A 16,123-nucleotide genomic window follows, 5' to 3' on the forward strand; every position below is an offset into this window, starting at 1 on the left:
CTGTTATCCACTCTTCTGGGGTGTTTTTTATGCCAGCATTTTGAAAGGCTTGACTGACCTTCTGGAAATCTTCATGCATGGTTTCCATTTTGGTGCTCTATTTATCGTTTTCAATCTTCAAATGACGTATTTGAGCCTCAAACCTCAGTAAATCTTCTTCTTTTTGGGCGCACCTACTGATACTCTTACCTTTGAAGACTTTTGGTATTAATCTAGCAGGACCTTCGGTTACCAAACTAGGTCGATCATTTACTATAAATTGTAAGGTTCCATGACCCAAAAGACTTTGGACTCGACGTTTGAAGGCAATACAATTCTCAATAGTATGTCCTTGAGCTCCGGCATGATATTCACAATGAACGTTGATGTCATATCAATCTGGATACGGAGGTTGGAATGGTTTTATGTAATATGGAGCTACTTCTCGTGCTTCAAGTAACTTTTCATATAATTCTTTATATGATATGGGGATAACATCAAAATGAGAACCAACTTTTGTCTTGGATTGAACCTGAGTTTTAGACGTCGGGAGCAGACCAAACTTCGATGATTTCTGATTACATGATTTCTTCTTATCTCTGGGAACTTTTACAGTGGTCACCATTTCTTTGGTATCTCTAGACGATTTGTGAATACAAATGATGACTGTCTGTAATTTCTCAAGTTGGTTAAGACCCGAAGTCCCTTGCGTATCTGACATTGCAGGGTTAAGTTCATTGAGCTCTCTCTCTTTCTGTGCAGGAATCTCTTCTCTTTTGGCCAAAACAGATATTCTATCCATCATCTTGGACATCTGCTCTCTTATTTCTCGTATCTCCTTTTACTCTTCAATGGGCATACGATCTTTGGGTGCATAGCTCTCCTCTATCTTCAGAGTTCCCTCGGGATGTCTTTTCTTGGCCGCATCATATTTTGTTTGATCATAAAACTTTTTGTCCATTTACGATTTCTTTCCAATATGATGAACAGTCTTTCAAGTAAACACCTTTTGGTTATGCCATGATCATGCAATGCAAACAAAAGAAATCAACATGAACAGATTAGAGCAATGTAACATGCATGAAAAATAAGAAAAAATAGAATAGTTAGTACCAACTAATGGAAAAAAATCTATCTATCAAGGTATAAATCTTAACCTCATGCTTTCTAGTTCCATGCTTTGTTTGGAAAATTTAACCTAACCGCGTGATTTCTAGTTCGCATGTATTTATTCAGGAAAAAGAAAAGGAAATAAAATAAATTAAAAGCTAGAGCTTATTTCTCCTTTGTGTATACCTACTGACAAAATGGTTTCAGATCGGGAGAGTTTCTAGGGTTTATTATATGCAGGTTTTCAGTTCTAGGAGTAAAGGTACTCGAACTGTCCTTGTTGATGCCCCCTTGGGCTGTCAAACCCTCAATCCTAGTCCATTACAAACTTAAACGGATCGAGTTCAATTCGAGGGGACACATTTCTCTATGCATGACACAGAGAATAAATTCTCACGAAGACATAGAGCATATGAACCCCAAAAGTTACTTGCTAGGTCTGACACGGAGAATAAATTATCACGAAGACGTCGCTTTCACTCCCACTTAAAAAGGGACAAGCTTGATTAGAAAGCTTATGTTATGCAATGCAAGTGTTGTGTGTGAGGAGAAATGTTCAAACCTCTGACAAACAAATAAATAATGAAATTTAATATTTGAAAATAAAATAATAAATAAAAAATATAAAAAATATTATGAAAATAATAAGTAATAAAATTTTTAAATAAAAGAATTAAAAATTAAATAAATATGAATTTTTAATTTCTAATTGATAGAGACAATTTATAATTGATTTTAAAGTTTGACCAAATCCCCAGCGGAGTCGCCAAGCTGTCGTAACCGGTTTTCGTCCGGGCATGAATTTTTAACTTGGCGGGAAAAGTGATGTGAATAAATGGTTTTTAAAATAATTTGGGAGTCGCCATCGGCCTTTTGGGTCAGGTAGGTCTAATACCTAAAAATCATCCTTTCAAAGAGTTTTTCAGAAAACGTCGATTAAAAGATAAACTGATCTGCGTTTTAGCCAAAAAATTGTTCTTTTTAATAATAAAAAAGGGATTCGTGGTCGGTTACGTTTAGGGAAAGATTAGCACCCCTACAACGCCCAAAATTGGTACTTTTTAATTATAAATTGTCTCTATTATTAGAAATTTAAAAATTCAAAATATATTTAATTTATAATCCTATTATTTCAAAATTATAATTATGAAAAAAAATTAATTTATATACATTTATAAATAAAATATTTATTTATTTAGAAATATCAGAAAATGACTTCTAGGTGTCTTAAGACAGCTCTGATATTAAAAAATAAATAAATAATTAAAACAATTAATATATAATTTATAAAATATGATATTTATTTATTTAAAAATATCAGAAAATGGACATCCAGTTGTTTTAAGACTGTCCTTTCTTAATATTGAAAAATAAATAAATATTAAAACATGATTAAAATAAGTTAAAAGTAATTAAATAATATTTTAATAAATAAAATAAATATTATTTATTATATAAATATATATATTTTTGGCTAAATAATAATAATAATAATAATTAAAAGTAGACATATAAAATTAACATATAACTAAACAATGAATAAAATTAAAACTATATATTTAAAATAAATAAAACTTGTAAAAAATAAATAAAAATTGAAATTAGTGACTAAATTATAACCTAATAGAATTAAATACCTAATTCATAATTAATTATTTAAAATTACAGAGATTAAACATGTTATTTTACTCATTTATTAATTTATGGACTAAAATAAAATTATATTAAATTCAAATATTAAATTAAAAAAAATTAAAACATGTTGTTTGTGATTAAAATATTAATTACTAAACTATAAGGGACTAAATTCAGTATTCACCCTAAATATATAATTATACTGGACATGACTGAAATAAAATAAAATAAACTTCGAAGACTAAATTATAATAGGCAAAAATTACTTTCAGTGACTAAATTGCAAGGTATACAAACTTGGAGCACTGCGGATGAGGTTTACCCTTTATGAAATTACAAAAACACCCTCCCCAAAACGGCATCGTTTTGGAGAGGGTATTTAAATACCCTAAACGGCTGGCCCTTCGGGCCAGCATCCTCATTTCTTCTTTCTCTCTTTTCTCTCTAACTGAGAGAGTTTAACATTCTCTCTCGCCTCTCTCTTCAAATCCCTCATCGGAGGGATTAAAGTTCCGCCCGACAACCGTGCTCCGGTGCCGACCACCGCCTCCGGTGGCCGGAAAAGAAAAAAACCCTTAAAAGATAGATCGGTACTACCTAAAACCGATTTAGACCTCCGTTTCCTTTAAATAGTCTCGGATTTACGTAGATCTTAAAAAACTACCTTCGGTTTTTGATTTTCCGACAACGTTTAGAGTTCTGCTCGGTGGTAAGTCTCTCGGGTTTTTTTTCTCTCGGTTTGTATTTGCTCTCGGGTTTTTGCTTGCTTTATGTCTGTTGATTGTTGTATGCTTGCTGGGTTTTTGTCCTTCTCTTTGTTGCTGCGTTGGTTGTTCTCTCTGCCTCCTCTCTTTCTGTTTCCTCTCTGTTGGTTTTTCTTTGTTCTCGCAGTTTCAATGGCTTTTATAGCCACCATGGAACTCCCTTCGGTCTGGGTAAAAATGGCGTCTTTCGGTGAGTCACCAAACTAGGGTGGTGACTCACCCTAGAGTATTGACGTTGGCGGCCATCTGGTGCTTATGGAGACTTCGTCAGAGGCGGTGGCGCCATGGTTGAAACACCTGGCATTGGAGGTGTCGGCAGCGTCGATTGGAGCACTTGGCATCAAAGGCTGAGGCGTCTGGAAGCTTGGAGCGGCGGCTGGTTACTGAGATCATCCGAGGCGGCTGGAGTGCTAGGGTTTAGAAACTCTAGCTGAAACCCCAAATGTTTAGGGTTTCATTTTGGTCTGGGCCAACAGTGAATGGGCCTTGTAAATGGGTTTAGGGTTTTGTAATATTTAATTTAATAATATTAATAATATATATTATAATAATAATAATAATAATTTTAAAATAATAATAATTTAAGTAATATGAAAAACTAGTGTTTACACATGTAGTATGTCACTTTGTAAAAACACCTGAAATCTCAATAACACTCTTTGTTTGCTAAATTACTCTCTGTAAAGATAGTAAAAATCAATAACTCCATTATACGATAACAAATAAAAATTATAATTATAATTTTAGCTCAAGAAACACTTTTCAAATGTAGATGTTAAATTTTTAGTTTTACTTTTGGATTGAAACATTTTTTTTAAAGAAAAAGGTTATTTGTTTACCAACAATTTTGACTCAAAATGTGATTTTAACCCCAACTAAACGAAATCTATGTGAAAGTTATTTTTTTTACATTGGATTAAAATATTATTATCTAAATTTAAATTAATCAACTTATTCATTAGATGTGTGTTAAATATTATGTTTGATAAATTAAAAAAAGCTATTAAAAAAAAGGAGATTATCTTTGAGGTTTTTTTAGTCCAACAATGATGGTGGATAAATTTATTACTTCAATAGGGTAACTCAAAGTTTATTTTTGGGATCTGCAATATTTATTACAGTAAAGGGTAAATTCGTAGTGTGGAGATGACGAGTTCTGAAAAAAATATTTTTTTTATTTAAATTCGTCACGTGAATCTGACGAGTTCTTGAAAAATATAATTTTTTTTATTAAAATTTGTCACATCCAGATAACAAATTCTTATAAAAAAATATATTTTATTGGAAGTCATCATATACACATAACGAGTTTCAATACACTATAATAAATATAATAGATTGATAATTAATTTTTTAATCACCCGAAAAACCTAAATAATTATTACACCATCATTAAATGACTGATTTTGTCTATCTTTGAACATTCAAATCCGCAACTTGCTCCAATCATTTAATTTCCTGTAACCCATTTCTAAAGCTTAACCTTTTTTTTTCTTCTTTCTGTTTGCTAATGTCATCCTAACAACAGCTTAAAGAACTTTTTCTTTCTTTCTTTCTTTTCTCGTAATTAATTTCGATATATTCGTGTGTATATATATATGCACGTCCATGTCATGCATGGATAATCAAAGCTTTGAACTTTTCTTAAATGGTCATGGCTATACTCACCATGACCTTTTGAAGAGGACGGCTGGTTACAATTGTGAAACGTGGGCGGCTTTTTAAGTATATGAGTAACTTCGTCGTACAGTTTTCTTTTGTTACTCATAATTCGAATATAATATTATAACACGGTCAGATTAAAAGCTAAAATGTATTTTAATAAAATTTACACATAATTTATATAGAATAAGATTTGAACTTAAAATCCTAACTCCCAATCATGTCCTTAAACCAAATCCTCGTGAATATATATTAAAATTTTAGTTTAAAGAAAGAATGTTGGTGATGAAAATCTATCGTATAGATGGATGGATGTCTACCGCAAGAATCGGAGCTTGAAGTGGGCGAGGAGGCCGGGTCACGTGCAGTCTAAAAAACAAGGATTCTTGCATGGTAAAAGCTAATGATTATTTCAAGAATAAACGATATATCTTATTAGAGATTATCGTATGATTTTATATTAAAAGATATTTTTAAAAAAATTTAAAAAGTTATAAACTTTAAAAGTTTTAGAGGATGTGAAAATAAATTAGTAATTAAATATACGATATTTTAAAAAATTTAAAATATGATAACTCTTATTTTTGTTGTCCATCCTAGCACCTACTCATAATGCACTACTGTTTAAAGCCAAAATGGAGATTCGGATGGTCATGGAGGGGCCAAGTAGGTAGCTTTAGCTTGTCTTGAATTTTGTTCTCCTTAGCTTTTTCATTCCAAGTGTTGCTAAAGTATTTGGCCTTTGCTATATTTGCAAAGACAATTCTATTTATCCCTCCAATTTATTAGGCATGGACAAGCCTCAAAATATCCCAGCCCCCACAACTGAAGCATGGGTCTTTGCTACTTTGTTCATGATATTTTGCTTTCGTCAGATCCCTTGTCCTCTTCAAATCTTGCTGTCTTTACACACACACGGATACATATTTTCGTATAACATGAGTTTTGAAACGAGGATTGAAGGGGACCGATGCATGAAAGTGGCAACGAATTGGATAAACTCTTATCTATCCCACATCAGCAAATACCAATTTCACCACGATAAGCTACCAAAAAAGTACCCATGAAACTCAAAAGAAAGGCAGTTTAAAAATGTTGATGGGAACCAACGTAACTCCTCTATTACAGGATGATGTAAAGGAGTTTTGCAAAGAAAGTGATAGATTTTGATGAAGATCCTCTTTTCAATCCTTCTCTGAGTATAAACATTCGATCAAAGGGTGGTTGATGTCGGACCTAGGGTCATCGTAACTGTTAGTAGATTGTTATATAAATACGGCTATTAGTCATCAGATTTTATTGAAATCGCATCGAAACTGAAGAAAGAGAACTCCATTAGTCCGGAGGTACAACAAAAAATCTGTTATGCGCTTAGTAAACTTAAAATGCCATAATCCATGAAAGCAAGACAACTTTGCAGGGGGGAATGGCATCTTGATGGTGGGGGATAAGAACCTTTTTCTCGGTTATCATCTGCATCATCGTCGTGCTCATTAAAAAAATTGCAGATAAAATCGATTATATCTCAAACACGAGGAAAAAGTAGTTATTCCATTCCAGATCATTGACATTCTGAATTGACTGCAGTGAGAATAACAATCAATCTACTAATTTTTTTTTATCATTTGATACCACTGAAGTGTCATTATTCTTGTCTCCCTCGTTGAATTTTAAATCATTTTGTAATATTTATTACTCTTGCTATTGCCACCTGCCAGTGCCGAAAGTGCTTTTTTATTTATATTTGATATAGTTTAAAGATTAGCTTATGATTACTGATTTCAACTCGTTTTTTATAACACAGTGTCGTCACTGTCATATAAAATCTTATTTCTTAAGGAACTTCCTTCCTTTTTATGCTACTTTTACTTTGTTTTTTTTATTATGCTTGCATTAAACAATTAATGAAACATCCAACTTTCTCTCCCTACGCCTTATAAATACGAGATGATGCAATCTAAAACTCCACCAGACCTAAGCCTGCTCACTTATTTGCCTGTTTCATTGTTTTTTCAATATTCGGCTTCTTTTGCTACTTATTAGCTGCATTAATGGACAAGGTAAGAGATTTGGCATCGAAGAAGGCAGTTGTGATATTCACAAAGAGCTCGTGTTTCATGTGTTACAGCATCAAGACACTGTTTTACGCCCGGCGATCCACGAGCTCGACCACGATCCTAATGGTCTAGACATGGAACGGGCTCTACGAGGACTAAGGTGTGATCCCTCTGTCCCGGCGGTGTTCATTGGTGGAAGATTTGTAGGCTCGGCAAAAGATGTCATATCCCTTCATGTAGATGGGTCACTGAAACAAATGCTCAAAGATGCAAAGGCCATCTGGTTCTAGCAATAACCATGTAAAAAAAATATCTGTGGGCGGGTTAATTATTTAATTGAATATAACACCAAGCAAATTATTTAGGGATTTGCGAAAAATACTACAATATATTTTTTATTCAAAATTTTCACCTTGATGTAATAAATTCTAATAAAAAAATATATTTATTAGAATTTATCACATCAATATGATGAGTTCATTTGTTATAAATCCCAAACTAATTTTGAAAATGACCTAATGGGATAAATTCTTATAAGTTCATAAGAGATCATCGACATTTCTCTTCCTTGTTGAATATGATGTGATCTTACATGTTGTCGTTATTTGTCTAAATTGGTTTGTGTTCATATTTTTATTCATCTGATTATTTGTCTTTAACACGTATCGTACCCATATTATTCTTTCTTTCTAATGTTTCTTCTCAACGTTAAGAGGAAAGCAAAATGTGAAAGGCCGTTATAGAGATAAAGAACTTCACAAAAGCCAACTGGTCTAAAGCCAATCAAGAGACATGAAAAGCTACGAGGGAGCAAAAACTCTAACTCAACCAAATCATTACACACTTCCCATATGCCTCACCTCTTCAAGGGTCCGTTCCGAGCAATGGTCGACTTATATATTATTCAATGAAAAAAACAATAATCTTTATCTATTCTTCAATGTTTCTTTATACTTCTCATTCTTCTTCTGTCATTTATACTTCTTTTTAATTTACAATTTTTGTGTTTGTTACTATGTAATACTAATTTTCCTATGATTAGATCCCGTATTGATTTATATTGGCTTCAAAATGTAAGGATAAATTATATAAATGATCATTGAATTATTAGTAATTTAACGTTCGAATCATCAAATTATCTGATCACCTATCTCGCAAGCTTATATATAATTTGAGTTTGTGAGTTTGTCTCTATTTAAACATACCCAAGTGGGTTAAAATTATGGGTAAACTGTGTGTTTAGTATCTAAACTATTAGTTTTGGTTCATTTTAATGCCTAAATTTTCATTTTTCCAAAATTATACCTAACGTTTAGTTTTTTTATTTCAATTTAGTACCCTACCATTAAAAACTTAACGGACGGACTGACAAAGCATAGGTCCGGTGGACGAACAACCAATTCGAATGGTGGACCATGAGAGAATGACGAGTTGACCAACATAGTCAAGTATCTGAAATATCAATTTTGGTTCGTTTAGTACCTAAATTTTCATTTTTTTTTCAAAATTTACCTAACATTTAGTTTTTATTTCATTTTAGTACCCCTACCATTAAAAACTTAACAGACGGACTGACAGAGCATAGCTCCGGTGGATGGATGACTAATCCGAATGGTTAACCATGAGAGAATGACGAGTCGACAAACATAGTACAGTTTCAGGCCCATTGGACAGTGAACCATGGACATCAGAGGATGAAGAAATCGAAGATTACATCATTGATTTAATGAGATTAAGGTATTTCCGGATGAAACGGAGGCTAAAAACGCATTCAGAGGGTTGTAAAAGCACGGGCTGAAAAGTTTGGGCTTCATTAACCGACAGATGTAATGGACGAATAATGTAGAAACAGGGTCCACGAGCCCGTTTCTTAAATTTTTAAGGGTAATTTCATCATTCTACCATTTCTTTTATTTCACTTTGGGAAGCTTTGAATGCGAAACTTTCAGGACCTTCCTTCCACTGTCTAGATAAATATGGATTTTGGCAACTTATAACATAATTTCGGGAAAATGGCATTAAAAAGGATAAACTATATATTTGGCCACTAATGTTTAATTAAGTTTCTATTTTCTTTATTGATATTTTAAAACTAATGATTTGATCATTAATATTATCGATTTATAATAAACTTGTCACTTATCGTTAACAGTCGTTATTGAGAGTGATAAAATGTTTATGTGGCACATTAACCTTATTAATTTAGCATCATCTTCCCATGCGAGATCGGTCGTTTGTATCTCTTGTTACCTAAACCATCTCTTCAGCAGCCATCCACAATGATATGATCAAAATTATAAGCTCTTGTCTCGAAACTATCATCACTTTCAACGATGGTTTATGATGGAACCAATGTTTACAAGTAGTTGTCTCTCATGGTTATCCAACTCACCATCTTCTCAAACATTGACTTTTCTATCGGTATCACTTTTATTCATGTCATTGTTGGTGGTAAAGTTTTCACCCACTTCAGCATCTTCATGGAGTCAAATGATTAGTCTCGCGTGACAAAATGATGTCAAGCTAGTTGGCTTAACATGCCACATTAATATTCTGTCACCTCAATAATATCTGTTAAAGAAAAGTGATTGATTTATTATATATCGATAACATTAGTAACTTAATCATTAATTTTAAAATATCAATAAAAGAAAAAACTTTGTAACACCCAATCTAGAGTTAAAATTTCGTATGATATTTATAAAAATAGTCTGACTAAAATATTGGATCAATAAGAAATTTTGAGAATATTAACAACTCTAATTATAATTTTATTTTTCTTTAAATTTAGTTGATATTAAAATTTACGTGATTTATCTAAGTTTTATTTGATATGATTTTTTTTCTCATTAGAATAATCTGTAAAGATGGTGAACCACCCACTTGAAAGATATTTTGGCAAACAGTATAAGACTTGGAGTTTTTTTAATAAAGGTGACAAACTAAATAACCAAGAAAGACAACCAAGAAATAATACATAAAATATGGAGAGAAAGTAAAACATCGGTGAGAATCATGGTTTTAGTTTTTGATGTTAAGGGCGTTGTTTTAGAGATCCCAACGGTGGGAACACTCCTCTTGGCAACGAGAAACACATAACTCGAAATCAACATCATCAGACGGAGAACAAAGACGATATATGGGTTTTTCACTAATAGAAATGAAAAAGATTTTCTCAGATCTAAGCCCAACGAATGTGAGTTTCAAAAATCGAACCTTATATTCCTGATCAGGGGGATGAGTCGAGCTTGGTGGTGAAATTTGGTCTCGAGCAGTGACCAAAGACCCTGGTCGACGCGACGGTCACTGAGTTTGAAGATCGGTCGGTGAATCTTCTTTGATCAACTACAGAGCTTCGGTGGAGATGGCTAGGAAATGAAAAACATGAAAAAATATGGAGTGAAGGAATAGAAAATGACGTGGGTTTTGGGTGATTGTTGATAAAGTGAAAAGCGGGTAAATCACAAGGTGAGTCATCCAAGTTTGGTGAGATCTTTACCTTGTCTCTTAGTTTTCAAGTGGTTATAGTTATGATATGATAGTTTCCATAATATCAATTTAGTCATTAATTAAAGTAATTAAATATTTTGATGGAACAATTAGTTTTTAATTGTATCAGTTGAGTCTCCAAATTATTATTTAGATTCTAATAAGTTACTTTTATTGAGAAGAAAATTATTTTGGATTAGAGTTTGTATATTTGTTGGTTTGAAGCTCGTTTCACCAAATTCGCACTCAGTAAGCCATTTTTCAGTGATTTATCTTCGGAATCAAATTTGGTTTTCTGATTATGTTCAGTTTTTGACATAAATTCAATTTTTATGTATCCGAGTAATTATTGGATGTTGAATTCAAGTTCGAGAGAAATCAAATGGAGTTAAATGGTCGATCGGTATGTCACGAAAACCGAGATAATACTTTACTACCTTTTGTATGCTTTTCGGAACTCATGGATAGATGGTAAATGATTGATTGGAATAATAGGTTCGTTAAGGTAGTTAACTATCTTTGGACTCATACAGAAATTAGATTAATGACAGAACACTATACTGATCGGAAACAAATCTCAGTTCAATGAATAAATTAGTAAATCAAACAATCTCTGAACGCGAAATTTCTGATTAATCTCATTAAGGATTAAATATATGAAATATTTGGATATGAAATTACCGAAAAGAATGTCATGGTTAAATTACGAAATTGCTCTTGTACTAAAAAAGGACAAAGACTTCCCCTAGTGGTGAAATTAACCTCCAGTGAATAAATGGGCGTAATACTTTGAACTGTAATGGAACTGAAATACTTTCAAGATTAATTTACTCGAAGTAATACTATTTACGGAATTGAATAAAATTACGATAATACTCTGAGCTCTGAAATGAACTAATAACCTCATTGACTGAGGATTAAGTAAGTGAATTGGATAAGTCTGGAAACTCGGATGAACTTACATGGTGTACCATCCCTATGGGTTATGAACCACAAATCAAGTATGTCGATATTTCTTGATATAGTTAAATCGTGAAAATGAAATAAAGACCATTGAAATATATGTTCGTCTTCTTAAGTTACATTCAACTATGATTATGAAGATGATCAAATTGACAAGAATTGTATATATTAAAAAGTGAATACTCTAGAAGTACAACAATTTGATCGGTCGATAAGTATCATTTATGGGACTTGTACAGTTCGGGTTGACTCGATATTTCGATAGGTCAACATAAATCGTAAATGTCTTGAATCTTTGTTCTCCTTTATCAACTCAAATCATTCTGGTCATATCTGAAAACACAAGTAACTCATATGTAAAGAATTCTGAATACCCTTTTTATTACTTAGTGCCTCCGAAAAACGTCTGAATGTTAAATGATCCTAATAAATCACATCTTGGATAACTGATGATTTCATCAGCTAATAAACTCTTCTAATAGTGATTCTAACTTCCGGCATTCTATTGATATATTGAAGATCAGTGTTTTTTTTCCCGATAAGATTATCCAGTATCTCCGAACCATATCTAGAACCTCTAGTGTATTCCCTAATCACATGAATGTTTTATCTTATTTCTGTTATGATTTTTGAGTTGGATTCTATATGATATCTGATCTGAATTATGTTATGATTTCTTATTTCTGTTTACTAAATGAAAATGTTTTATTTGGGATACTCTGGGATCTGGTATGAAGACTCTAGCAGGTTCAGTCGTTGCGGTTAATTCCTTTTATAGGTTCTGCACCGACTGATAATTTCTTATGGACCTAAGGCGATCCTTGGGTAGGCTCTGCGTCACTGAGATTTTCTTGGCTAGGCCTTAGTGGCCCTGAGATTTTTCTTGGGTAGGTTCGCAGGCCCCAAGGTACTCCCTTAGGTTATGTAGTTCTGGGGAACTTCATTGGCATTCGGTTGAGGGACTACTATGATTTTAAAAGATTTATATATTTTCACTAGTTTTGTGGGAACACACTAGACAACCTATTCTGATCTCCTGAACCTAGTCATCTAAAATATTTCCTCTGAACTGGAAGCTTAATGTGTGTTACTACCTGAGATATCAATGGGACCTCAGCTCAGCCTAAAAATCTATAGATGTCTGAACCAATAAAGAAACATATGTTTATATGTTTTGTGCATGTTCTTCAACATCATCTGGTAGTTCTGTATTACTGAGCTTCCCAAAGCTCACTTTGTTACTCACTATTATAGGTTAAAAGGATTGAATTAGTGCAATTATAGACATCTGTAAGGGAGTTTCTCCGACGTTGCTTGTAGAGTATAGTACATGTGATTAGGGGGCCTTAGGTTGTATTTTATTTTATATACGAGTCTGAAAATATATTTTATTTCTGAATACTGATAAATTTTATTTTGTATTCATAAATCATTTTATGGGTTCACATGTTTTAATAAAAGTTTTAAATTTTTTGAGATTTTTACGATGGATCGCTCCGGTGACTCTAATGTGACACCTAAATCAGATCGGATAACCCGTATCGATATGTGGGTATTACAAACTTACTTAAATATTAGAGACCATTTATGTAGTTTTCCTAATTAAAAAATGGGAAATTGTTTTTAACTACCAAACAAGGAAACGGGAAGCGGAAAAAGTTCATTTCCCTTAATATATACACATATATATCGAGCAACGACACGGCACTTCGAAGAAGTTTTCGTTTTTTTTTTCCTTTTTCAATTTTCTCTCACTGATCTTCCCATCAATGGCTTTTTGATCGGGTAGTTCTCTATTTCCTCTGTCGACTTGTACTCTTCTTTTTTCTTTATCATTTTCGGTGATTTCCCCAATCCTTTCATGTTGTATATGGCTAATTAGAAAAAATGTACGAAAAATAATAGGTGAAATAAACGATGATTCTTGTGATTTCGGTATTCAAATTCATAAAAAAGTAAGGGAAAGATGAACGGGAAATAGAAAATCTTACCTAAATTAATCTAGATTAGATTTTATTTAATTACACTTCTTTTCAGATTCTTTTGCGTGAGCCTTAATTAGATATTTACTAGAATATTAAGATCTTGTTATTATTATTCTACTGGTTCTTGAGTTTGAGTTCTGCATTTTTGTTAAAGGAACATTGGTTTAGAGTTAGCTATATTGACGAGGAACCTTACCAGTTATCAGATCATATGGCGTTCTCACCTTGTTGGCGAGGTTTTGGAAGTTGATTTATATGCGTTACTATTAGACAAATTTCTCTGAGGATATGAGGTTAGTTTAAAATAATACCATCTGAATTGAGGTATGCGTTTTTCTCTCTAAATTTGAAACAATCTTCAAAGAATGAAATCTGAAGTTTTTCATTTTCTGTAGTCTAGCTGAACATATACATGATTGAAAATGCATAATTCTGAATATTCCTGTTCAAATTTTAAGTGAGTGTGTAATTGCTATTGTTTCACCTATATAAAATAATAATTATCTCAGTCCATTAGTTCCAACAAAACTATCATTTTTTATGACATTCCACTTCAACCTGCAAGCTAGGAAACGGAGAGCAAAACCTTCTACTGTGGCCCAGGACGACAGGCTTATTGAGCTTAGATTCCGCTTGTGTGATGGGAAAGATATAGCACGCGGTAATTACAAGCCCTCTATGACAGTTTCAACTCTTAAGGAAAAGATTGTTGCTGAGTGGCCCCAAGGTTATATTCTATCTCTTTACTTGTTTCCTCCTCTGATTTTACTCCTACCTCAACTCTGTAACTGGATTAAAGATCTTTGGTGCTCATCGGTTTGATTTGTTTTGTTAATGTTGTTTCTATCTTTTAATTTGAGGATCATGGGTTGATTTCAGCATTGCCTGCACATTGTGCATATAAAAACATTTTTGAATGATGTAAATTTGTCTAGCCAGTGTTTATGTGTGAATAAATTAGCTGACCCTTATTCCCATATGTAATGGGATAAGGGGAGGTAGGATAGTAGGTTGTTCCCAACGCCAGGTTGAGAGCAGCTTCCGTGGGAGACCTCCAAATTATGAAATGTCTTCCGTGTGACTCGATCCCACGACCTCAAGGATAAGAACCACAACCTCAATTTTATGTGTGAAATATATGTATATGGCAAGTTAATTGTTAAAGTTCTTAATGGAATTTAACTTAAAATATCATGGATGATCCTCCTCTCCTTGACCCTCGTGTATTTTCAGGCAATACGGTGACACCACCGTCAATAAACGATTTGAAACTCATACATGGTGGTAAAATTCTGAGAAACAACAAAACCCTCGCTTGTTGCACAAATACAGTTGGTGACTTTCCCGAAGATGTTATCACCATGCACGTGCTAGTGCAGCCTGCTAAATCAAAACGCAAGACAGGTTCGTCAACTTCTCTTTCTTGAAAGCACAAGATTTCTTTATTTTCATCACGATCAAGATTTTATATAGATCCTTGTTGAATTCATATAAACCTTTGGACAACCCCCCCCCCCCCAAAACACCAATTTAATATTTTTTTTTTATTGAAAAGTGAAAACACTCACTGTCACTGGAGTTTCTTAACTAAAGAGGTGAATGAGTTTATAACTTTGTATTCTCTCCTGGTTTATTGTCCTTGTTTTTTGGTGCACTGCAGCAAATAACAAAGAGGAGTTGCAGAAGCTGAATCCATGCGGATGTATTATTCTTTAATCCAGAAACATCCTCTATAGTTTTCAACTTGCTAGTTGAAAATGATCTAGCTTTTCACGATTATACCTCTAGTTTGTCTCTGTCTGATTTGCTTTTGGAAATGGCGTTCATCTGAATATTGGCTGCTTTTAACAATAGGACTCAGGTACACTGTTCCTCTGTAACCATCCTCCTACCGGTAAAATTAGGCTATCAGAAAATCAAATTTTGTGTAAGCTACATTTGCCCTATAGAGGCTAATGAAATCTATTTGGCAAAGAGATAATGTTAATTTGGGCAAATTACCAATGCTTTGCACATGAATGATATAACTAAAATGCCAATATTAATTGTATGCTTTATCATATGTAGTTCACTTGTAAACATCTAGATTCTACTATGACTATGCATGATAATGATAGTCTTCGAGACCAACTACATCTACTTGCTGTGGGAACCATGTCAGCACTTTCAAAGGTATTGCTTCACTATTTCTTTGTAGAATCAATGATGACATCTTTAATCTGTATTATGAAGTATTAACTGAAATAAGAAAAAAAAGAAAGAAAAAGACATCAAACTGCCTAGACAAAGGCTTGTATAGTGTAACAGTCTAAAGTACACCAGGTTTCTTCCTTTGAATTTTGGAAATAGTGTGTATAGGTTTTCTACCCAATGTGTTGCCTGAAGAGTAGGTATCAAAACTGTACACCGTGTATGTAGGAGTTAGTTTGTCTCGTATTTTTAGTTTTGTTTTTGCCTGCTTAAAGTGGGGTGATCCAAT

The 16,123-nt window shown here is 33.0% G+C and overlaps 1 protein-coding gene and 1 pseudogene across 1 annotated transcript; both read left to right on the plus strand.

Annotated features, from left to right (window-relative positions):
- The first annotated feature begins 7,201 nt into the window (after nt 1-7,201).
- LOC120133226 lies at nt 7,202-7,516 on the plus strand (annotated as a pseudogene).
- Nucleotides 7,517-14,162: 6,646 nt separating this feature from the next.
- LOC120133225 (membrane-anchored ubiquitin-fold protein 3-like) lies at nt 14,163-15,644 on the plus strand. Its single transcript, XM_039149855.1, has 3 exons — nt 14,163-14,371; nt 14,878-15,048; nt 15,305-15,644. The coding sequence occupies exons 1-3, from the start codon at nt 14,185-14,187 to the stop codon at nt 15,358-15,360; spliced, it is 414 nt and encodes a 137-aa protein (XP_039005786.1). The 5' UTR covers nt 14,163-14,184; the 3' UTR covers nt 15,361-15,644.
- Nucleotides 15,645-16,123: the final 479 nt, after the last annotated feature.

This window comes from Hibiscus syriacus, unplaced genomic scaffold (assembly GCF_006381635.1).
Source record: "Hibiscus syriacus cultivar Baekdansim isolate YM2019G1 unplaced genomic scaffold, ASM638163v2 tig00110577_pilon, whole genome shotgun sequence".
Taxonomy (NCBI): Eukaryota; Viridiplantae; Streptophyta; class Magnoliopsida; order Malvales; family Malvaceae; genus Hibiscus; species Hibiscus syriacus.

Excerpts from the sequence above, each read along its gene's own strand:
- LOC120133225 (XM_039149855.1), top strand. The coding sequence starts at position 14,185 with ATGACATTCCACTTCAACCTGCAAGCTAGGAAACGGAGAGCAAAACCT. Across the intron at positions 14,372-14,877 it reads TGTTGCTGAGTGGCCCCAAG|GCAATACGGTGACACCACCG; the intron begins GTTATATTCTAT and ends GTGTATTTTCAG. Across the intron at positions 15,049-15,304 it reads TAAATCAAAACGCAAGACAG|CAAATAACAAAGAGGAGTTG; the intron begins GTTCGTCAACTT and ends GGTGCACTGCAG.